The sequence below is a fragment of the Carcharhinus amblyrhynchos genome, chromosome 4, assembly GCF_965287045.1.
Source record: "Carcharhinus amblyrhynchos chromosome 4, sCarAmb.v2.hapA, whole genome shotgun sequence".
In the NCBI taxonomy this organism is placed as follows: domain Eukaryota; kingdom Metazoa; phylum Chordata; class Chondrichthyes; order Carcharhiniformes; family Carcharhinidae; genus Carcharhinus; species Carcharhinus amblyrhynchos.
The window spans coordinates 48687358-48712067 of NC_137327.1; the positions used below are offsets into that span (position 1 = coordinate 48687358).

The window sequence follows — 24710 nt, forward strand, 5'->3', positions numbered from 1 at the left end:
CACCGTACTTTCCCCCTTGTGTCATCTATTTGAAACTGTGACCTTTGAGTTGCAGGACAAGAGAGAATGACACTGATTATGTTGGATATAACATTTAATCTGCCTTGCGTTTCCCATATTAACAGGTCCTAATTCAGTGAAAAATAACAAAAATAAAGCCACCAGCTGCTGAAATGCCACAACATCGTCAGTCTCCGATTGGTAATGGAAGAGAATTAATCATGCATCAAAACTAAGCTCTAACTCTTAGACAAAATCATTCGCTCCACTGCCATTCAGGTCTGGTACACCCTGTGCATTGGACAAGGCTGCACAAGAGTTGAATGATGGCAGCTGAATACTGTGTACTGATCCCAGCCTGGTGGCTAAGGAGATATCGGCAATCATATTCATCCAACAGTTCTCCTGAGGGGGCTTCTGATTGGGGTGGGAGTGGGATGAGGGGTAGTTATCTTGTTGGAATTGAGAGAGAAAAACCCATAAGGAGCCTCAGCTGTGCAGAATCTGCAATCACGGCTGAATTAAAACAATACATTTTGAATGAGGGTGCCTTGCATTTGCGAGCTATGCAGTGGTGCTCACCGACAGGACATTATCTCAGCTTGATCTAAAGGGTCAATGTATAAGGTGGGAATTGGAGGAGTTGGATGGGACAAAAAAATTCTAAGTGTTGAATTTACGTAAAAATGTATTTTTCAGTAGGATTTTCAAAATAAATCTCCCACACTGCAGAGTGCCCTAGCATGAATCTCGCGAAACATTTTTGGACGGGGCCTATTCCCTTTGGAGGAACCAGCAGCATAGTGATGAGCAGGCCACTGCGCATGCGCCAAACTGTGAGTGCTGAGATTGGTGCATGCACAGTAGCCCCACACTGTCAGCCTCCCAATCGCTGGCCATCTTAATTGCTGGCTAGCACAGCAATCCTAGATCGGTGCTCCTCTGATCCCCCCCACCACCCGATTGTTGGCCCCCTGCATGTGTCTGGGCCAGCCTCAACCACCCACGCTCCCCCCCCGCAGATCCACTTTGATCTCTCCCCCCTTGCAGCGCCCTCCCTCCCGCCACTCCTACCCCACAACCCCCAGCCCGATGGCCAGCTCCAATTGCTCACTATCACTGTTGAGTGCAGAGTGGCATCAGGACTCCCCACCGCCATTGACTGCACCCTCGGAGGCCCGGCCCAATAGGCTCTACCCCCATTAGGCCCCACCCCCTTGGCATTGCCCAGTGCACCAGTGGACAATGCCAAGGTGCCCCCTGTGCATTGCCACTTTGCCCCTTGGGCAGTGCCAGGAGGCCAGGCTGGCACTACCAAGCTGGTAATGCCTAGGGGCACACCCCCTTTACCCCAAACTCCTGGAGGGGGTCTCCATGGCCTCCCTTCACTCCAGCAGGGTTGGGCTGTCAGCTCCCTGCAAGTGGGGAACGATTGTAAACCCTGCTGAAAAGAAACTTTCCTGATTGTGGAGGAGGGGGGTGGGGGGGATGGGCAGGAGCACACCTAGAGTCTTTAGTCCTGGGCCCACTAATTAGATGTAAATTGTAATTTGATGTAATTAGATGTAATTGTAATCATTGTGTAGCTCTGCACGATTTCTGGTGGAGGCTGTGATGCCCATTGGAAGCCCACTAACCGGCCTCTGCTTGAATCTGCCAGAATCACCCCCGTTTACTTTGGGTGTGTGTGGAGCAAGGACAGTTCCCAGATTTAATGCTACATCACTGGGTAATTGCTGGCTGTGGGCAGCAGCAGGAGGGACACATTTCAACTGTGAAGAAGAAGCATGTGGATACCATTAAGGAGACTTGATTTGAGGTGGCTGCTGAGCTTGGGTGTAGTGTAAGGAGTGATGGAATGAGCTAACAAGGTCAGGAAAAAATGAGGATGTTTGCTGATTCACCCAAATCGTGTGGTTTAAGAAGCCCCCTCCCCCCAACTCTGTCTTACCAAACATGTTCCATCATACCATGCCTCACACCCACTCAACTTTCACAATCCCAAACCTTCACTTTCCTCATCTCCCCATTTATCCATCCATCACTGCCACTCATGCCCACCATTATTCAATGTGACGCATGTCTCTCGTAGCCACGATCACACCACACACCCCCTTCAACATTCACTGCCTCCACTACCAAAGCACACTGGCAGTAGTGTGCACCATCAACAAGATGCACTGCAGTAACTCACCAAGGCTTCTTCGACAGCACCTTCCAAACCTGTGGCCTCTTTCACTAGAAGGTCAAGAGCAGCACCATCACTTGCAAATTCCTCTCCAAGTCACTCAATATCCTGACTCGGAAATATATCGCCGTTCCTTCAGTGTCGCTGGGTCAAAATCCTGGAACTCCCTCCCTAACAGCACTATTTGTGTACCTACGTCACATGGAGTGTAGTGGTTCAAGAAGGCAGCTCTCCACCACCTTCTTAAGTGTAGTTAGGGATGGGCAACGAGCAGTGGTTTAGTCAGCGACGCCCATATCCCATGAAAGAACTTTATAAAAATGATGAAGTACATTGCATCCAATGGATGAATATCTAATCTTTACACGTTCACATGTATGTTTTACTGCCTTGCAGAAGAAATGATTGCAATACACTATGGACAACGAAAGGGAAAGGATTGGCAAATAGTCTAGCTCACAGATGGAAAGCAGGATGCCCCGGAGAGGAATGACACATTTCCGCCTCTCTCTACTGGAGATAAATACAGGGAACTTGCAGATAGCTGACAACAGATTACGAACATCTCCGACACACATATATTGGCTCTATTGCATCAGTGATAGATGATGATTAAATCTGAATTCTTTCATTTGTCTTCCAGGTTTACAGCAAGTATGGGAGGACTTGCTTGAGGACAATAGCTCAGAAGTTCCCATTCTTTCTGAGGGTGCACCAACACACTTCAATAGACCCACTTCCAGAATGAGTTGGCTTTAAACCTCATGATTTACAATGACACCAGCAGGCCATAGAGGCAGTGACAGCCGGGGAGAATCTGTACTGCGGGGGCGGGGGCAGTGAGGGGGTATTGGCAGCTCTCCACTCTGGGTTCTGTTCAGCTAAGGAGAGATGCCAAATTCTGGGACCTATTGTTAAGGAGAATACTAGAGATACATCAACAACATAACCAGGTACTGACTGATGTGTTGCACATAATCTCCACAACAGAGGATGAAAGAATTTACGGGACTGCTCAAGCAGAGAATTGCAAGATTACCTGATGTGGAGTGGCTGCTACTGTGGATATCAAATTGGGCACCCAAATGAGTCCATGTAAGTCACCATCATGCAAACCTTGGATTTCAACCTGTTGGAAGCCTGGCAAGATTTTCAGTTGCAGCCTTACAACACCACTGATCTTTATCAAGTTGGGCTCCAGCCAGTACGGTAGGAGGGATGAAATGCTGCCATGAGATGGTGTAAAGGTACATGGAAGTAGCAACTTCACTCAATGATGTCCCTACTTACCAATTACCTTCTCCCCCCACCCCACACCTCCCCAGCCCCTCCCGAGCCAGGAACTGATGTGCTGCCCCATATCCTATTGACTGAATCTAAGCCTTGCACAGCTGCTGCTGGATCAGTCTTTGGTAGGGTCCTCAGGGAGGTACTGGGACACTGAGGATATAGGCCTAAAGCATCTCAGCCATGAGAGGAGAGACTAATGTTTGTGCAGTTTTCTGCATCGTCTTGGCAGGTTAACAAATGGATTATTTGTCAGGGACAGGATTTCTGTAAATTTCCTCCATGGTGAGAATAAGCTGAATGAATAGGCACTAAATTTGCCTCTTTGATCAGATTTTGCTTCTGAGGTACTCTAATTGGCTTTTATTGCAAGGAAATTGGAAAACAAGAGTGAGAAAGTCTTGCTAAGAATGTAGAGGGCTTTGGTGAGACCACACCTGGAGGACTATATCTAGCTTTGGTCTCCAGATTTAAGGAAGAGTATACTTGCCTTGGAGGTAGTGCAGTGAAGGTTCACTAGAGCAATGGAAAGTTCTGTACGACTAATGAACAGTTTTATAGTGCAGAAATGAAGCAGGCAAATTGCACACAGCAAGATTTCACAAACAGAAATGTGATAGTGGCCGGATATCTATTTCTAAATGTTGCTTAAAGGATAAATATTGTTTGGTGCATAGCTCTTTTTCATGTATAGGTATTTAAAGTTCTTCTCTCCTCTTTCCCTCTTCGTTGTCAAAGATGCTGTGTAGTGCTTACCCTTAGCACCATCTTCAATTCTGCTTATAGGAGAGTTCAGAGTGTCAATGTACTCTGCTGGGAGGTATTCTTGAACATTCTTACGGCTTCATCCGCCTCACAAACACGTGCTTTTGTTTCATAAGTTTGTCTTTTGTAGGGTGACATTATTTCTTGCTCCCTTATAAATGCATGCAGCTCAAGGGCATCTATGAACCCATCACACATCTTAATAATGTTGCCTATGGGCACTTTCTCTATTGAGGCTGTTTGGACTGAGGAACCAGGGCTGTTTGGGGTTGTAGGGGAGGGAACCTGGACCGTTCAGGGGCTGGGGCTGCCGCTGGTTAGATGTGTTGGTATGGCACTTCCAACAGCACTACATCATTGGTGGGACAAAGGAAAGAGAGATGTACAATTGGTGTCAGAATGGAAGATGTAAGGTTGGAGAAGATTGCAATGGAAGGATGGAGGAAGATCTTGGATAGATTTGAAGCTCAGAACAAGGAGCATATAGCAGGCCAAATGGGACCTAATAAATCTTGTTGTATGTGGGACCTTGAAACTCACTGAAACCTAGAGATGCAAAGTTAAAAGACAATGAAGATCTTCACCAGTATTAGCGAAAGATAATAAAGGAAGGAGTTCATTGGATTCCTGGGGCAGGCTGCTAGAATTTCTTACTGATATTATCCTACATGTGTCCAAACCATATTATGAACATTACGAAAATACACTTCCTGGGATGTTCAATCCAGGTGCAGTAAGTGAAAGATCAGCAGTGTAATAGTAAAGTGAAAAATTGGTGGACGAGTTAGATTGAAACCCCTCTCTCTGTAGACTAACAGATGTTAATTTATTTTGCACAGGTTGATTCTTCTATTAAAATAACAGAGAGCAACTTCTTTTACACACATTATTTGTCCACCTGCCCATGCTATAATTTGAAGTTTGATGAAGCCAGTTTTCTTGGGGCACAATAATATTATGTGACTCAAAAGAAAACAAGTCTTCAAAACTGATCCTTTATGTATCAGCCAAACAAATATTTAAATACTTACACAAGCAACAACATAGCAGCTTACCACTCTTCAGCTTTGGTTGTGTTCAAAGCTTCTTAAATGTCATAATTTGTCTATCAAATTAGATGGCATGCTAAGGATTCCATTGTGTTACTGTGCATAAATACAACAAGGACATTGTTGTAAAGGGGCAGATATTTTGGGAGACCAGTTTGGATCCCCTTTTCTTCTGGACTGCAAGGATATGTCAACATAATAGGGTGTAAGAACTGTTGTGAGAAAGATAGTCACCATTGTTCCAGGTGACCACAGGCCGCTTTCCCCTTTGAAGGGAGAGCTGATTGGTGGTGATTTTAACCTGAGGATCATCATACCTCAGGCAAGGGGCAAGACGAGAGTGAGGGGAGGGTGGGGCCTTAGAGCTGTTGGATGGAATTTTACCACCCCGCCCTCCAAGGGAATCGGAACAGGCAAGGAGCGGGCAATGGAAAGGTCCGCTGACCTCATAGAAACTCTACAGTGCAGAAAGAGGCCATCTGGCCCATTTAGTCTGCACTGACCACGGTCCCACCCAGGCCCTCCCTCTATATCCCTGTACATTTACCCGCTAATCCTTCTAAACTATTCATCTCAAGACACTATCAACCTAACCTGCACATCTTTGGACTGTGGGAGGAAACCACAGCACCTGGAGGAAACCCACTCAGACATGAGGAGAATGTGCAAACTCCACCCAAACAGTGACCAAGCTGGGTCTCGAACCCAGGTCCCTGGAGCTGTGAAAAAGCAGTGCTAACCACTGTGCTACCGTGCCACCCATACCGTGTGCTATCCTGACCTCAGGCAGGATTTTACAGTTTCAGAGTGAGCAAGGCTGTAAAATCCCACTCAATGGACCCGGTTTTATCATTTTTATTCTAAGTGCTGAATCTGGACGCAATTCAGATCCGATTTGGAAATCTGCTCTCAGGCGCCTCCATACGTACTTAGCCCCTGCCTCCCAGCCCCCATCAGACATCCATCTGGCTGCCCTCCTCGTACCCCTCTCCACCAGACAGCAGTTCGGCCCCCTCCTCCCCATGAACCACCACCAGAGATACATCTGACCCGCCTCTCCCCCCCCCCCCACCCCCCCCACCAGAAAATGATCAGGCCCCCCACCACCACCAGAGAATGATCTGGTCTGCCTCCCCCTCCCAACCCTCCAGAAAATAATCTGGCCCACCTTCTCCCCTCCCCTCCCACCACCAATCTGAGTCAGAGAGCCGCTGGAAGCTCTGAACTTACTTCTTCAGAAGCTGGAGTGCCCAAAACAGCGCCAAGTCTGGATGTGTGAACGTGATGGTAAAGGGGGAAATGCTGGTAAAGTTGGGTGGGCAGCCCATTAATTCAATTTAAATACATGCAAATACACTTAAATCATTGTTGTGCCTGAATGGGAGTGATTTGGAGCGCAGCCATATTCCGGACTTGTGCATTTGCATGGACATGGGCGTGATCATGCTAATTGCCTCATGCATGACTTTACCAAGCTTTCGCACTCAAAAATGGGCACAACTGAATGGTAAAATTGGGCCCAATGTGTCTAGTCAATAACTTGAGATATTCAGCTCCCACCAATCCCTAATCACAGTATTTCAAAGGACATATGCAGATCTTTAACCTTCACGCTTGACTTACAAAAAGGCTGTTTTATGTTATGTATGAGTAATGTCAAAATAAGCGATCTCTTGTATCCATGTTGTTCTTAGTCTCCACTCCCCTTTAGGTGTTGGAGGCCAATTCAGCAAATGGAGACCTGGTTTTCTGTAACTGTTACTACAGTTATAGAAATCATTTATAGAAATGATATAGAAATATATTTCTATAGTTATAGAAATTATCAAAATCAGCCATGATCATGTTGAATGGCGGAGCAGGCTCAAAGAGCCATGTGGTCTACCCCTGCTCCTATTATGTTTTTGTGACCTAATGTTAGAAAAAGACCAGAAGAAAACAAAGTGACCCACTGATTACCTTTCAACCTCTCTGCTGCACGTACAACATAACAAATAAAGTGAATAATGAGTAAGGAGAACAAAACTGTGCAAAAGTTTATATTATCATGGCTGACCAATAAAATAGCTTGTAAAATTAGCAAAACATAAGGTTTTAAAATAAATACAATAAATACATTTTAGAAAATTATGTTGAAGACAAAGTGCATGAAATAGTGCAAAGTTGAATGCTGTTAATACTGCATGTGATCTGGAAGATCTCGCTATTTTACTTCTGCTGTCCTATACAGAGTGGAAATTTAATCTGGAATCCTGTTCTTGAAGGATCTGCTCTCTGTCCTTGGATATTTTGTTCTTCCACAGCCTGTATAGATAGAGAGGTAACATCTGGTTAATGGTTATGTTCTCCTTACTGACCCATAGTGGAAAGAATGCATAAGGAATGGACCTGTTGGATGCACCTTTGTTCAACCTCCTGCCAGACTGATTAAAGAAACCACACAGGATTGGAACTGAAATGAGGACGAATTTCTTCAGCCAGAGGGTGGTGAATCTATGGAATTCATTGCCACAGAAGGCTGTGGAGGCCAGATCATTGAGTGCATTGAAGACAGAGATATGGATAAGTTCTTGATTGGTAAGGGGATGAAAGGTTAAGGGGGAAAAGGCAGGCAAATGGCTTTGAGCAACTTATCAGCCATGATAATGGCAGAGCATACTCAATGGGCCAAATAAGACCATTATTGTCTTATTTGATTTTATTCAGGCCCAAATTTTACTGTGGTCATTAGGACCTTGGAGAAAATGCAGATCTCAAGCCCCCATTGGCAGGTAGCAGCACATACTCAGCAATTTTACCACAGTTGGTCTCCAAAAGGGTCAGCTGTAGGCCAGCCGTCCGATTAAGGGCAAGCAGGTAGACTTCTGATGTTGCAGACCCAATCAGGGCTGAGAAGCAAATGTAGGTTTTCTTTATTCTTGTTGCAGTCTTCCCGATAAGCTGTGACATACTTTATATTTTTAATAGAACTTTGAAGTGGGAGGACAAAAAGGCCAGTGAGATCCTTCGCTTTATTTATAGAGCCAGAGTGCAAAAACAAGGATGTTCTGCTAAACATTTATAAATCCTTGGTTAGACTTTAGCTTGAGCACTGTGTCCATTTCTGGGCCTTACACTTTAAGAAAGATGTCAAGGTCTTTGAGATGTTGAAGAGTCTATAATACCATGTTTGAGGTACTTGTGGAAAGACTAGAGATATTGGGATTATTCTCCACAGGTCAGAGAAGGTTAAAGATTGAATAGTTGTGCTTAAAATTATAAAGGGTTTTATAATTCTTCCATTGGCAGGAAGGTTCGTAAACAGAGAACACAGATTTAAAATCACTGATAAAGGAACCAGAAGGAATCAATAAATGATGTTTTTACACAGCAAGTTGTTATGGCCTGGAATGCAATGCCTGAAAGGGGAGTGGAAACTGATTAAATGGTATTTTTCAAAAAGCAAAGACTTGAAGGGAAAAATATGTGTGGAAGGGAAAGAACAGGGGGCTTGGAATAATTAGAAAGGTCTTTCAAAGAACTGGCACAGACAGGGTGGGCTGAGTGGCTTCCTTCTGTGCTGCACTTTCTTTCTCCCCACAGCCCTCGCTAAGGTGTGATGTTTATCCCAATATGTAGGATTGATGGAACTGCCCAAGCTGTTTCTGTGACAGCTGATATCTCTGGGACATTTTCTACAATCATTAAAACACTTGCCTGCACTCTGTACTGACAGCCTGTCATAGCTAAAAGATGTTATTTTGCTAAAATAAGACAGTGAGCAATCCAGAGAATCCCATGTCAGATGTTTATAAAATACCCCATCCAATGCAGCCTTGCCACTGAAGCACAAATAGCAGGCATTTTAATTTTGTTTTCTCCCCATGATGTAAAACAAATACTACCAAGAGTGTTAATAATTGGATCAGGCAACCCATTGGCGATTAAATGCACTGCAATGATCTGACAGTATCAGCAATTGCCCGCTGATCGCACACTCACCTCTCGGTCAGAGGGTCGTGACTTTAAGCTCCAACTCAGAGGCCTGAATACAAAATCTAGGCTGACATTCCCATGCAGTTCTGAGAGAGTATTGCACTGCCAGCTTTCAGATGAGACATTCATTTAAGGGCCCATCTATCAACTTCCCCACCACAGCTCAGTTGGATGTAAAAGATTCCATTGCACAACACTCTCTCCCTGGTGTCTTGGACAACATTGAATCCTTAATTGATATCTAAGAGCAGATTACCTGATCCCATTATTGTCTATTGGAATTTGCTGTGTGCAAACTGGCTGCTGCCTTTCCTACGTTTCAAAACCACCTCATTGGCTGTACAGTAGTTTGCGATGGCCTGAGGTTGTGACAGTTGCTGTATAAATCCAAGTCTCTTTTTGTTGAGACTGGATTGGGCATAGTCATGCTTTTGATCTCTAACCTGTGCTGAACAGGTCCATTCTACCTCAACCATTCATAGGGGATTTGCAAACAAGCATTGATGTCTTGCGTTGAAGGAGGAGAGAGAAAGAGAGAAAGTCACCCAATATGGTTTCTCTTCGTTGGCAGCTAGTGTCACTGGTTGCACTGCGGGTACGTGTGACTGTCAAGTAAAGGGAGGGTGAGGAGCAGCTGGGATTCCTTCATGGTTAAATAGCTCGGCAACGTGCATTGTCTCAACTCACATACAAAACGGTGGCCACTTTAGGTAAGGTATTCATGAATGCCTCAGACTTGTGGCTGCACTGTCAGGAGAGGGGAAAAATAAACAAATATGCAAAGCCATTTCAATAAAACCTGACTACAATTAATGAGAAATAATCACAGAAACTTGGGTTATGTTAATAGTTTAGGCAAAAAATGTAATTCTAGACGTAATCCAGAATACTGAGACTCAGCATGAAACACTGGAATGGGAACCAATACAGAATAATCTTTATATTCACTCCCAATTCGCAAAGGCTATTACACTGGAGTGAGTCTCACACAACACAGCGTTAACTCCCCTCTCCCAATTCAAGAGCACAATCTCTCCCCCCTCTCCTCTTTAAAGAAAGGATCTTCACAAGCTCAGGAAGTCCTGATGCACTTTACAGCTACTGAAGCACTTTTGAAATTGCAGGGACAGACAGCAGTCAATTTGCCCACAGCAATATCCTACTGCCAACAATAAAATAAATGACCAGGTATCTGCTTTAGTCATGATGTTTGAGGAATACATTTTAGGATCACAACCTCTTACCTTTCTGCATTAGTATCGCAGTAGTACTCTTCAGCATTAGAGTAAGTTCGCAACCAAAGTCATTGCTCTGTTACTTACCGAATTACTTCAATGGAGGAACACTGGTGTAGACTTGCTGCTAGCTTTTCCACTCCAGCTGCTGTAATAGTATTCCCTTCCAAACTGGAATAAAGGTAGGAGAATGTAGGAGAATGATTCGCCACTCTGAATAATACCCATGTCTAAATGGCAACAGAAAACACATGTACCCCACAAAACAGAAAAACAGTTTCTGAGGGTAACTCAGACACACTCTCTATTTATTTCCAAAGCTCACTCAGAACCTGGAGTGTAATTGGCCAACAAAGGGCCGAGAATCTTTTCACAGCAATCAAAGGTGTTGATATTGGACTGAGTCTCTTTTGAAAATAAATTGAGGATTTGCACAAGTGTTCAAAGACCTCTCAGTCAAAATGTTGGGGCTGTAAGTGCCTCATAATTTTACAAATCAACAAGATTATTGTTAATAATATCTCAAAGAGCTGACATTCAGTAATACACTTTATGAAGCCTTGTGTGCCTTGGTTACAAGTGTGAGCTGCAGGAGTATGTTGATACATTAAGATTGGTTTGCTTCACTCTGAGGCTAATGTTGGTTCAAGAGTTCTAACAATTAGTTTCTTTTAGATTCCAAAGGTTCAAATGGGTCAGATAATTGTGAGTTCATTCCGCTCATCATCCTGTTGATTGTGGCCGCTGCCATTGCTTCACATGGGTAAATTTCTAACTGATTTCTCTCACTTCCACACGTGCTCACTAGCTTTGATTAGATTAGATTTGATTTATTATTGTCACATGTATTGGAATACAATGAAAAGTATTGTTTATTTCGTGCTGTACAGACAAAGCCTACTGTACATAAAGTACATGGGGGAGAAGGAAAGGAGGGGGTGCAGAATATAGTGTTGCAATTATAGCTAGGGTGTGAGAAAGATCAACTTAATATAAGGTAGGTCCATTGAAAAGTCTGATGAGAGTAGGGAAGAAGCTGTTCTTGAGATGGTTGGTATCTGTTCTCAAAATTTTGTACCGTTTTCCCAACAGAAGAAGGTGGAAGAGAGTATGTTTGGGGTGCCCTTAATTATGTTGGCTGCTTTTCCGATGCAGTGGCAAGTGTAGACAGAGTCAATGGATGGGAGGCTGGTTTGTGTGATGGACTGGGCTATGTTCATAATTCTTTGTTGTGCAATGCTGCATTAAACCTCAGTGCCTGAAGGCAGACCTGAACCTTCGTGAACGGCTCTATCGGGTGGTCTGTTTTTCTCCTGACAAATGCAAATCAGAACTTTCAGGAGAGCTAACCTCATGTAGATTCAGAGCCTGACACAAGAATGGGCAATGCCAGACTGGGTCAGCTCCTCCATGAGGACTCTCACAGTTAGGGAACACATTTCTCTTATCAGATCTGACCAGTGCAACTACCTAGAGAACTCAGTTCCAATTCCAGCCAATCCTCTCAGAAATCTTCCCTACTCACCACCTCATTAATAATAATAAAAATTAAAACAAATAATACTTCTTCACCCTGTGATACAAAACATACAACCAACATGAAGAATTCCTGGTAACAAAATCCAAATCCCAATATAGTATAGTCTCGGAAACTCTGCACTCTTACTGGCATCAAAGTGTGTAAGGGTTAAGTCAGGATCATATACCAATAGGAGTATGGGTCAACACAACAGTCACAGAATCATAGAAGCCCTACAGTGCAGGAAGAGGTCATTCGGCCCATCGAGTCTGCACCGACCACAATCCCACCCAGGCCCTAACCCCATATCCCTAGACATTTACCTGCTAATCTCTCTAACTTACGCATCTCAGGGCTCTAGGGGGCAATTTACCATGGCCAATCAACCTAACCCGCACATCTTTGGACTGTGGGAGGAAACTGCAGCACCCAGAGGAAACCCACGCAGACACGGGGAGAATATGCAAACTCCACACAGACAGTGACCCAAGCCAGGAATCGAACCCAGGTCCCTGAAGCTGTGAAGCAGCAGTGCTAACCACCGTGCTACCATGCCGCTCCAATCCTGACTGCCTTTGTGACTCACAGGGCTTGAGCCAAAACCTCTGGGTCAACTCACTGGACAACGGAGTGGGTCCTTTCTCCCGCTCATTCTCGCAGCATCTACAGCAACTGATGTTCGCTGGGAAAAAAATTAATCCCTCTGACTGAGATGGAGTATTGTCCTCTTCACAAGAATGTTTAAGAAAACAAGACAGAGGAGTGGAAGTAGGCCATTCGGCCCATCAAGTCTGCTCTACCAACATTGAGATCATGACTGATCTGACATGATAATCCTTAACTCTACTTTCTCACCTTATCCCCATAACCCTCGATTCCCTTATTGATTAAAAATCTGTCTCAGCCTCGAACATATTTAACAACCCAGCTTCTACAGCTCTCTGCAATAAGGAATTCCACAGATTCACTATCCACAGAGAAGAAATTCCTCTCATCACTGTTTTAAATAGGTGATCTCATACTCTGAGATTATGCCCTCTTGTCCTAAACTCTCCCACAAGCAGAAACATCCTCTCAGCATCTACCTTGTCAAGCCCTCTGAGAATTCTGTGTATCTCAATAGGTCAGCTCTAATACTTCCAAACTCCAATGCATACAGTCCCAACCTACTCAATTTCTCCTCGGAAGAAAATCTCTCCATACCCAGGATCAACCTAGCGAACCTTCTCTGGACTGCTACTGTTCTCATGCCATTTCCAATCGTGGCAATATGAATTGTGAAGATCATATGAGGTATGTGAGGCTTTAAATTTGAGGAAAGTTGAGAGAAGTATATGTTGAGGCTTTCTTTCCTGTTGGAACAAAGGGCAAATCCAAGAGAGGTACTACAAATACACCTTTTGATAAACTGAGTGTGGAAAAGCTTTGTCTACTGCTCAATGAGTTGGTAACTGGAAAGTATAAATTCACAATCACTGGCCAAAGAGCAATTAGAAAAGTTAGAAGTTAAACACAGAGGGGGTGAATTTTCCCATTCCACCCAGCACAGGAATCGTAGTGGGCAAGGGGGGGTACAATGGAAAGGTCCGTTGACCTTAGGTGGGATATTACGGTTTTGGGATGAACATGGCTGGAAAATCTCTCTCAGCGTGTTACAGGGTGCAGAATGCTGTATCAGAAAGTGGAAAAATCCAATCTAGGAAAGCTTCTAAATTAGAAGTGGATAAATATTTGAACATTTTGAATTAGTTTAAATAAAATTCATGACTGCTTGTAAAAGGGATTGGATAATATTTGAACATTTTGAATGAGTTGACCTCTCCATTAAAATAGCGGAGAGAGGAACTGCTGACAGATTAGTTGAGAGTTTGTTCACTTGTTCCCCAAGCTTTAATTGGAGAGTTAGATTAAAGGTACTTGCTCCTTCTTTACACAGCAATATTCAATAATTCAAAAAACTTAACTATCCTTCCTTGTCTAGGATATCAAATTGGAAGTTAAGCCTTTGTCCTGCTGTACATGATGAGTCATATTTGACCCCAAGATGAGCTTACAATACATATCCCCTATAATGAGGCAGAGAGTGGGGGTCAATGGGTGCTATTCAGATTGGCGGATGGTGACTAGTGGAGTGCCCCAGGGGTCGGTGCTGGGGCCTCAGCTATTTACCATTTATATAGATGATCTGGAAGAGGGGACTGAGTGTAGAGTGTCGAAATTTGCTGATGACACCAAGATTGGTGGAACGGCAAATTGTGCGGAGGGTGTGGAGAGTCTGCAGAAGGATCTAGATAGGCTGGGCGAATGGGCCAGGAACTGGCAAATGGAATTTAATGTTGGCAAGTGCGAGGTGGTCCACTTTGGTAGGAATAATGGTAGGAAGGGTTATTACTTATGTGGCGAAAAACTGCAGCAGGCGACGGTGCAGAGGGACCTCGGGGTCCTTGTGCATGAGTCGCAAAAACCCAGCTTGCAGGTGCAGCAGGTGGTCAGGAAGGCGAATGGGATGCTGGCCTTCATAGCGAGGGGGATTGAATATAAAAGTAGGGAGGTCTTGCTGCAGCTGTATAGGGCATTGGTGAGGCCGCAGCTGGAGTACTGTGCGCAGTTTTGGGCGCCGTACTTACGCAAGGATATTTTAGCCTTGGAGGGAGTGCAGAGGAGGTTTACTAGGCTGATACCGGAGTTGAGGGGGTTGAGCTATGAGGAGAGGCTGAATAAAGTAGGCTTGTACTCGTTAGAATTTAGAAGAATGAGGGGAGATCTCATTGAGACGTATAAGATGATGAATGGGATGGATAGGATAGAGGTGGAGAGACTCTTCCCGCTCAGAAAGGACAGTAGGACTAGGGGGCACAGCCTCAAGATAAAGGGGGGGCGGTTTAGAACGGAGTTGAGGAGGAACTTCTTCACTCAAAGGGTGGTGAATCTCTGGAATTCTCTGCCCGTTGAAGTGGTGGAGGCTGCCTCGCTAAATATTTTTAAGACGCGGGTTGATGGGTTTTTGATAAGAGAGGGGATTAAGGGTTATGGGGAGAGGGCGGGAAAGTGGAACTGAGCCACGACAGATCAGCCATGATCTTATTGAATGGCGGGGCAGGCTCGAAGGGCTAGATGGCCTACTCCTGCTCCTATTTCTTATGTTCTTATGTCCATTTCCACTTCCATAGATTAGCTAACTCTCCCCTCAGCCCCTCTGATGCTGAAACCCTCAGCCCAACCTTTGTTTTCTAGTCCAATGCACTCCTCCCACACTCTACCCTCCTTAAACGTCAGGACATCCAAAACTCTGCTGCCTGTGCCTGAATTTGCAGGAAATCTTGTTGACCACTGTCTTGCTGATCTATACTGACTCCAAGTTTAAACATTTCCACCAGAATTCTACCAGCCCACCTGCCACGGAATCGGAGCAGGCGAGGGATGGAAAACGGAAATGTCCATTGACCTCGGGCAGGAATTTGCAGTCTCGCACGAGCAAAGCCATAAAATCCCGCCCATCATCCTTGTTTTCAAATCCTTCTAATGGCCTGGCCTGGTGCCTCCCGATCTCCCTCAGTCCTCTAACCCTCCGAAATATCTGTGCTCTTTTAACTTTAGGCTTTTGACCATCCCTAATTTTAATTGCTCTGCCACTGGTGAGCATGCCCATAGTTGCCTGGGTTCAGAATTCCAGAACATTCCCCCAATTCTGGCGCCACTCTCCCAACAAACCCTAAACAAACAAAACTAAGTGCCCAATGGGGCGGAAAATGGGAGAATCTCTCACCCATTTTTGGACTTACTTATTGGAATGAATCTCTGACAGTCTGAGCAATGCAGAATGCCTCAGACTGATTCACGCTGAAAATCATGGCGCGGCTTCTATTCCTGCCTGAGAGGCTGCAACAAAGCACGGAGTGGGTCACAGAGCATTTGCTGATCTGTCATAGTGGAGATCGACTCATGCGCAGTGGCTACCCACACCCCCATCACTGGCCTCACGATTGCCAACCTCCGACTGCTGGCCTTCCTTGAAACCCCCTTGCATGCTGGCCTTCCCAACCCTCCCCCCACTTCTGATTACTGGCCTGCTGGACCGCCTCCCGCACTGATCCAGCCCTGATCTCCCCCCACACCCTAAGATTGTCCCGATCTCCCCCCCCTCCATGGCCAGCTCCCCCCCCATCCACTGATGACCAGGCCCGATGGCCCTCCTCCCTCCTTCTCCCACAGATACCAGTGCAGACTGACAGCGGGCCCCCCCCTCCACTGATCGCCCCCAACAGCCCCGCCTCCCATACGCCTTCACCAATCTTCTCCCAGTGGGCAGTGCCAAGGTGCCTGGTGGGCAGTGGCAGTTTGCCCCTTGGGCAGTGTGAGAATGCCAGGCTAGTACTGCCCAAGGGGCAACCCCGATGTCCCCAACCCCACAAGCAGTGTGAGTCTGTCTGTTCCCTGTTAGTGGGGAGCAGTTGTAAACCCGCTGGTGGGAACCACTCCCAACAGGGTTGCGAGATGCTAGCAGGCCCAGAGAATATCGTCCCAGGCCAACTTCCATATAATAATCCACACTGATTTCTGGAGTGGAGCTGATTTTGTTAAAAAAAAAGCGCCTGAGAAACTCACACCTGGAGTCCAAGGCCTCCAATGATATTTCCCAGCCCTTATTCTATTAAAGATGTTCTACAAATATAAGTTGGTTGTTGCACGTTACATTGCTTTCTGAGGCTTCCACTGAGAATCAGTGAATTGAATTAAGTTTTATAACTTGCTTTTTAAAAATTTATTAGTATCACAGGCTTACATTAACACTGCAATGAAGTTACTATGAAAATCCCCTAGTCGCCACACTCCTGCACCTGTTCGGGTACACCGAGGGAGAACCTAGCATGGCCAATGCACCTAACCTCTTTTGGACTGTGGGAGGAAACCAGAGCACCCGGAGGAAACCCACACTGACATGGGGAGAACATGCAAAGTCCGCACAGTGACCCAAGCCAGGAACTGAACCCGGGTCCCTGGCACTGTAAGGCAGTAGTGCTAACCTTTGTGCCACTGTGCCGCCCATGTGCATGTTTGTATGAAAACTTTCATTGGCAGTTACTTTTAGCAATGAGGTTTATGCTGAAGCAGTGGATTTTGCTCTGTGGTTTCCAGTGTAGCCAAACTGCGGAAACATCACTGAATTTTTTTTTAAAAAAGCATTACTTATCTTTAAACGATTCTATTTGTTTGAGCTCTTTGATTGATAGAATATGTTATTCTTCATTGTATGAGATGAATGAGAAGCTAAAATAAATGTTTAAATACAATGCAGTAAAAAGAACTAAATATAATGTACAAGTATAATCAAGATAAGTGCAGGGGATTTTTTTTGATAGTTGGAGCAAGAGGTTTTGTGCATTTCGTGCATTACATTAGCAAATGGATGTTTTTTGAGAATATTCAATGTGAGAACTATTTCCACATCAGTGAAATAATTAACAGCTTTATCTGCGGTTCTCCCTGCCAAACACCTGCTTGTATCCAGACACACAGTCCAGCATGAAAGGCTTATTCAGTGCCAGGATGAAAAGGGGCAGCAAAGTGGCACAGTGGTTAGCCCTGCTACCTCACAGTGCCAGGGACCCAGATTCAATTCCCAGCTTGGGTCACTGTCTGTGTGGAGTTTGCACAGTCTCCCTGTATCTGTGTGGGTTTCCTTCAGGTGCTCCAGTTTCCTCCCACAATCCAAAGATGTGTGGGTTAGGTTGATTGGCCACGGTAAATTGCCCCTTAGTATCTGGGGAATTAGCAGGGTAAATACGTGGGGTTACAGGCCTAGGCGAGATTGTTGTTGGTGCAGGCTCGATGGGCTGAATGGCCTCCTTCTGCACTGTTGGGTTTGTAAGATTAGTTGGGGGGTGACCAGCAATTGTGTTCAAACAGCTGTCATGACTGTAAATATGCTGCAGCTTTAAGTACATGGGATTGGAGTATTATCCATGGGGTGTGATGGGATGCATTCTACACTTCCGAACAATGGGCACAATGATGAACCAACATACATAAAGGAGGAGAGGAAAAAGTCAACAGTGAATCACCACCTGCAGATCCTTGCTCAAATAGCACCATCTACAGCATCACGCTGAAAATTGTACCAGTTTTGTTTATCTGAGATAGTCTTGCACGTGTACATCACTACAAGTAATGCTACCAATGCAAATGTTTCAATATAATCATCAGCTTCTTGGTGACAAATTGTACAATAGGGATTAATGTTTATCACTACAAGTTACTTACATCTATAGTATACAATTATATTGCACCAACTGTATAAGCAGTACCATGTTTTTTCTCACACACATTCTTAGTATAAAGGGACTTAGAATCATAGAATCCTCACAGGCAAGAAAGAAGACATTCGGTCTATCGAGCCTGCATCGACAACAATCCCACCCAGATCCTATCCCCATAATGCCATGTATTTACCCTAGCTAATCCCCCTGACACCAAGGGGCAATTTAACATGGCCAATCAATGTAACCTGCACATCTTTGGACTGTGGGACGAAACTGGAGGAGACGCACGCAGACGTGGGGAGGAAGCACAAAGTCCACACAAACAGTGACCTGAGGTCAGAACCGAACCCAGATCCCTGGTGCTGTGAGGCAGCAGTGCTAATCACTGTGCCACCGACTTATATGTGATCGCCTGCTCATTTATTTAGTAAACTGGCTGAACCCTATATCCAACAGAGTGATTGTTCCACTTTTGAGATACATATACAGCAGCTATAAATAGTGGATGATAATTTCCAAGTCCAGGTGTTATTAGTAGGTAATACACAGTGAGCCATTGTTATAGTTGAGGCCCCTGTGAATACCTTGCACCAGTTCAGAACTTAGTTCAGTTTTGTACTTACTCTAGTTTCTTTAAACGCCGCATTCTGGGTAGGGCATCAGCCAGCCTCACTGCCCCCGCATCACTGATGTTATTCCAGGATAAGCTGTGATGAAGCACAGGAAAAAATAGAACATTTAGAATTTTCAAGGATATTTTTCTTCAGGACCTCACTCATCAAACTGTCAGATCTATGGCCTGGTTGACCTGTGGCTTGCTGCTGGAAGTGGGAAGGACTTAGAATCCTGACTAACGCATGTGGAAAGGCTCATGGTTCAGTATTTGATGTTTTCACTCTGCTCTTCATATCACAGAAGTGCCACAAGGGGAAATCTTGCCATAATATGCTGTGGTTCCAGCACATTATGGAACCACATACTGTGTGGTTATGTGGTCTCTCTCTTTGCAAGTAGTACCAGGGGATTTCTTAGGTCCAGCTGAGATTCCAGTTTTCTGCTTTCAAATATGAAGGCAGAAGACCCAACTTTGGACATGATTTTGGAAGTTTAGACTTTCTGTACCTTTTAACCTTCGGAATCAAGCACTATTTGCCAAAATCCCTTAAAATGATCTGGTGGAGGTGAAGCTCTCTTTGCAGTGGATTGAAGGCTACATTGTAGAGAGATGTGTAATGCCCATTGTTGCGGCGGCACTGTGGTTAGCACTGCTGCCTCACAGCGCCAGGGATCCGGGTTCAATTCCTGGCTTGGGTCACTGTCTGTGTGGAGTTTGCACATTCTCCGGGTGCTCTGGTTTCCTCCCACAGTCCACAGATGTGCAGGTTAGGTGGACTGGCCATGCTAAATTGCCCCTTACTGTCAGGGGGACTAGCTAAGGTAAATGCATGGAATTATGGAGATAGGGCCTGGGTGGGATTATGGTCAGTACAGACTCAATGGGCCAAATAGCCTCCTTCTGCACTGTAGGATTCTACAATTGTGGGCATGGTCAACAAATTGACTGCAGGGATCCCTAAAACCAATCACCAGGCCAAATAAGAGTCCCATGTCTGTAAGAACAGCCATCTCAACAGAAGTGAGAAGAGTAGGGTTTCTATGATTCTATGAAAAGTGTGCCTTTATTATATCATCTGGATGTCTGCATTAGCTGCTGCCATCTCAGCCACTGTTCGCAACTTAGCACTAAGCTGAGGTTGGCACTGGAGAAATATATAGCAGAACAGGATGAACTATCCACATGAGCATTTTGCGGGGGTGGGGAGATCATCATCCGACTTGACGGCCTTACCCACACACGCTGGAAATTGACACTGACTGCTTTGTAATTTCTGGCATGTGTTACCAGTGACAGCAAGGAGTCAGGAAATTAACCATCAGGCCGACATTTCTTTTCAAAGATGCTGCCCAACCATTAATCAAAGTAATCAGAGTGAGTGAAGCATGTTTTATCAGGATTAACCCAGCAAGAGTCAATTCCAGTCACACATTTGCACATTTCTCTTCTCTATGAATGGTATGCTTTGTCTGTATAGCATGCAAGAAACAATCCTTTTCAATGAATACTAATATATGTGACGATAATAAATCAAATCAAATCATTGTGGTGTAACCAGAGAACACTCCATAGCTGCACAGTCAGGGAGACACTGGAACTGGATAAGTTAGCTGTCACTCCTTTAGGTTCAAATCTAGACACAGAGCCAGCAAGAGTTTCAGCATTTGAACAATACTTCAACAGCTCAACCTAATCAAAATAAAAAGTCTTCAATTTCTGTACGGTCACCGGTGGTGGGTGGGTGGGGGATTGCATTTTTCTGCATCTAACTTGAAATTTGTTCATATGTCTCGAAATGACAGTCAGCTCAGCATCAACTGTGATTAAAACTGTGGCAACTCCGTTAAGCTGAAACTTTGAATTGTTTGAACATGCAGATTGCAGTGATCACTCAGTTACTTGGCATCCAGGAGATTTAACACTTACATGATCTCTTCAATACTAGGACAGCCCACAAATCCAGCTGCAAGCTCCTCCGCCACACTGTCATCAAACCTGTTTAACTGCAGGCTAGGAGAAAGAATACTGGAGGTTAGTAAACCCCAAGAGCACAACAATGTTTACAAAGTCTTCCAGCTTTTTTTCCCCCTTGTATACTCTCCATCTTAGAGAGCATCCCCATCCTAGGGCAGCATGATGGCACAGTGGTTAGCACTGCTGCCTCACAGTGCCAGGGACCCGGGTTTGATTCCCGGCTTGGTTCTGTGTGGAGTTTGTACATTCTCCCCGTGTCTATATGGGCTTCCTCTGGGCGCTCTGGCTTCCTCCCACAATCCAAAGATGTGTAGGTTGGGTGGACTGGCCATGCTGATTTGCCCATTAGTATCAAGCGGACTGACTAGGGTAGGTGTGTGGGGTTACAGGGATAGGGCCTGGGTGGGATTGTGTTCGAAGCAGACTCAATGGGCCAACTGGCCTCCTTCTGTGACTGTGACCTTTCCTAGTTCCATAGATCCCACCAACTCCTAGTACCTCACTCCAGTAAAACCTTCCTCCAACATGATGTAAAACAATCACTGTCAGCTGGTTATTTGACTATGTGACCATCACAGTTGAGGCAAATCTTGCCCTCCTAAATAGCTGCTTTATGAGTATGGGGCCTGCTTGACTCTTCAGGAGCAGGGTTACCTGGCTGACTTTTTTAAAAGCCCCGCTCTGGCCAGTGCTATTCAAAGTCAATGTAAAGATGTGTGGGTTAGGTGAATTGGCCATGCTAAATTGCCCCTCAGTGTCAGGGGGATTAGTAGAGTAGATATGTGAAGTTGGGGGGGGGAATAGGGCCTGGGTGGCATTGTTGTCAGTGCAGGCTGAATGGGCCGAATGGCCTCCTTCTGCAGTATCGAGATTCTATGATTCTATGTGCCCCTTATCCTTGTTCTGTCTAATATCAGCCAGTTCAGCAAAAAACCAAAGCTGGACATAGTCACTCCTATAATAAATCAGGAAGGACACTTCCTAACTGATATATGGGAAGCTCTGAGCACTCAAAAATCTGTGGTTCCCAGTGCCAGAAATGTGCGTTAGTGAAGCATTACAAATAATGATATGCCAATAGCTGTTAACATTCCTAATGATGCATAACTTAGCATCTGCTTCGTGTCACAGTGTGCTTTTTTTTCTGTTTAAGGATGTACTGCCTCATTGCTTTCTTCATGCAGACGACTTGAGAACTAAAGAACAAATCACGTGTTTCGTTCCATGGTTGCTGACAGGGTTGCTGTCTGTAACCATTGTGTCTTTAATCTTCCAAATGACCACTACCATCTAGAAGACAAGGGCAGCAGGCACCATCTTGGAAAGTGCCCCTCCAAGTCACACACCATCCTGACTTGAAAATATATCATCATTGTTTCACTGTGACTGGGTCAAAATCCTGAGGCAATTAGGGATGGGTAATAAACACTGGCCTGGCCAACGACACACACATCCTATAAATGAATACAAAAAAAAAGTGTGCAAGACATCCTTTAAATATTCCACAGGCACTGAGCAGCCTGGCAGTGAAATGGGGCACAGTCTGTTTTCCATCACCCAACAACAACAACTTGTATTTATATAGCATCTTTAACATTGTAAAACATGAAAAGTCACATCTCAGGAGGAATCCTGTTCAATCATCAACAAGGAGATCTTGGTTCAGCATCTGTAAATTCACCAGCTGAAGGCACACCTTTCTGTGACTTTCAGGAAGGAATCAGTCTTACACCTTTAAGTTAAAGGTACCTGAACACACTTCAGAAAAATGATAGTCAGACTGTGGAATTTTCCAACTTAAATGCATTGTCCTACTTTCTGGCTCTCTTGATGTCATGTGCCATCACTGATCAATCGGACAGCCAGCGACTGAACATAAGAACGTAAGAACATAAGAAATAGGAGCAGGAGTAGGCCATCTAGCCCTTCAAGCCTGCCCCGCCATTCAATAAGATCATGGCTGATCTGTCGTGGCTCAGTTCCACATTCCCGCCTTCTCCCCATAACCCTTAATCCCCTCTCTTATCAAAAACCCATCAACCCGCGTCTTAAAAATATTTAGCGAGGCAGCCTCCACCACTTCAACGGGCAGAGAATTCCAGAGATTCACCACCCTTTGAGTGAAGAAGTTCCTCCTCAACTCCGTTCTAAACCACCCCCCCTTTATCTTGAGGCTGTGCCCTCTAGTCCTACTGTCCTTTCTGAGCGGGAAGAGTCTCTCCACCTCTATCCTATCCATCCCATTCATCATCTTATACGTCTCAATGAGATCTCCCCTCATTCTTCTAAACTCTAAAAAGTACAAGCCTAGTTTATTCAGCCTCTCCTCATCGCTCAAACCCCTCAACTCCGGTATCAGCCTAGTAAACCTCCTCTGCACTCCCTCCAAGGCCAAAATATCCTTGCGTAAGTGCGGCGACCAAAACTGCACACAGTACTCCAGCTGCGGCCTCACCAATGCCCTACACAGCCGCAGCAAGACCTCCCTACTTTTATATTCAATCCCCCTCGCTATGAAGGCCAGCATCCCATTTGCCTTCCTGACCACCTGCTGCACCTGCAGGCTGGGTTTTTGCGACTCATGCACAAGGACCCCGAGGTCCCTCTGCACCGTCGCCTGCTGCAGTTTTTCGCCACGTAAGTAATAATCCTTCCTACCATTATTCCTACCAAAGTGGACCACCTCACACTTGCCAACATTAAATTCCATTTGCCATTTCCTGGCCCATTTGCCCAGCCTATCTAGATCCTTCTGCAGACTCTCCACACCCTCCGCGCAATTTGCCGTTCCACCAATCTTGGTGTCATCAGCAAATTTCGACACCCTGCACTCAGTTCCCTCCTCCAGATCATCTATATAAATGGTAAATAGCTGAGGCCCCAGCACCGACCCCTGGGGCACTCCACTAGTCACCAACCGCCAATCCAAATAGCACCCATTGACCCCCACTCTCTGCCTCCTATTTGACAACCAATCCTCTATCCACGCTAACACCCTACCCCCAACTCCATGCCCCCTTACCTCTGGCAATGTCACAAGGGGGAATGACAGGCTGGTGACCCTTGCACATACTCTGTCCTCCCACCCTCGTAAGATACAGCGTCTCACTGCATGACAGGTAATGTGGCTGAAACAAGGGGGCTCACCGTGTGCAGAGGATCGGGGCCTGCAAATCCTCTGGCACCACAAAACCTCCAGAACAAACAATTCCAACCTCATTTTGTGAGCTTGATCCACCTGGTTTCTGAGGAATTCATCATGAAAGAGCTGGTTTTATACTGGGGACTGGGAGAGGGAGAGGTATGAAGTGTGGTGAGTGAGTGATAGCCGAGGGAGAGAACAGAGTCATAAGATCACCAGCTCCCAAAATTGAGCTAAATGTCTTCTCCATTGGTCAGCAAGGTATGTAGAACAGTATGTTGATGGTGGACATTTACTGAATGTAAAGTGATTCCGATTTCTGATTAATGCGATCCTATCACAGTCCTGGTGTAGTTGTTGATAAGCTCTCATTGTGAGGCAGAAAAAGGAACATTGGGATAAGCCACTCAACCCAGCATGGTAGCACAGTGGTTAGCACTGCTGCCTCACAATGCCTGGGACCTAGGTTCGATTCCCAGCTTGGGTCACTGTGTGGAATCTGCATGTTCTCCCCGTGTCTGTGTGGGTTTCCTCTGGGTGCTCCCGTTTCTTCCCACAGTCCAAAAGACGTGTGGATTAGGCGCGTTGGCCATGCCAAATTCTCCCTCAGTGTACCTGAACAGATGCCGGAGTGTGGCAACTGGGGGATTTTCACTGTAACTTCATTGCAGCGTTAATGTAAGCCTACCTGTGACACGAA

At 45.3% G+C, this 24710-nt stretch overlaps 1 protein-coding gene across 1 annotated transcript in view; it reads right to left on the reverse strand.

Annotated features, from left to right (window-relative positions):
* Positions 1-7324: 7324 nt before the first annotated feature.
* The window catches only part of nlrc5 (NLR family, CARD domain containing 5), a 171937-nt gene continuing 154551 nt past the window's right edge, over positions 7325-24710 (reverse strand). Inside the window, exons 50-53 of the mRNA XM_080187115.1 lie at positions 20821-20904; positions 18902-18985; positions 10587-10670; positions 7325-7593 (exon numbers count right to left, since the gene is read on the reverse strand). Of these exons, the coding sequence (XP_080043241.1) occupies positions 7512-7593; positions 10587-10670; positions 18902-18985; positions 20821-20904 (334 nt within the window). The 3' untranslated portion in view covers positions 7325-7511. The remainder of the gene's footprint in view (positions 7594-10586; positions 10671-18901; positions 18986-20820; positions 20905-24710) is intronic.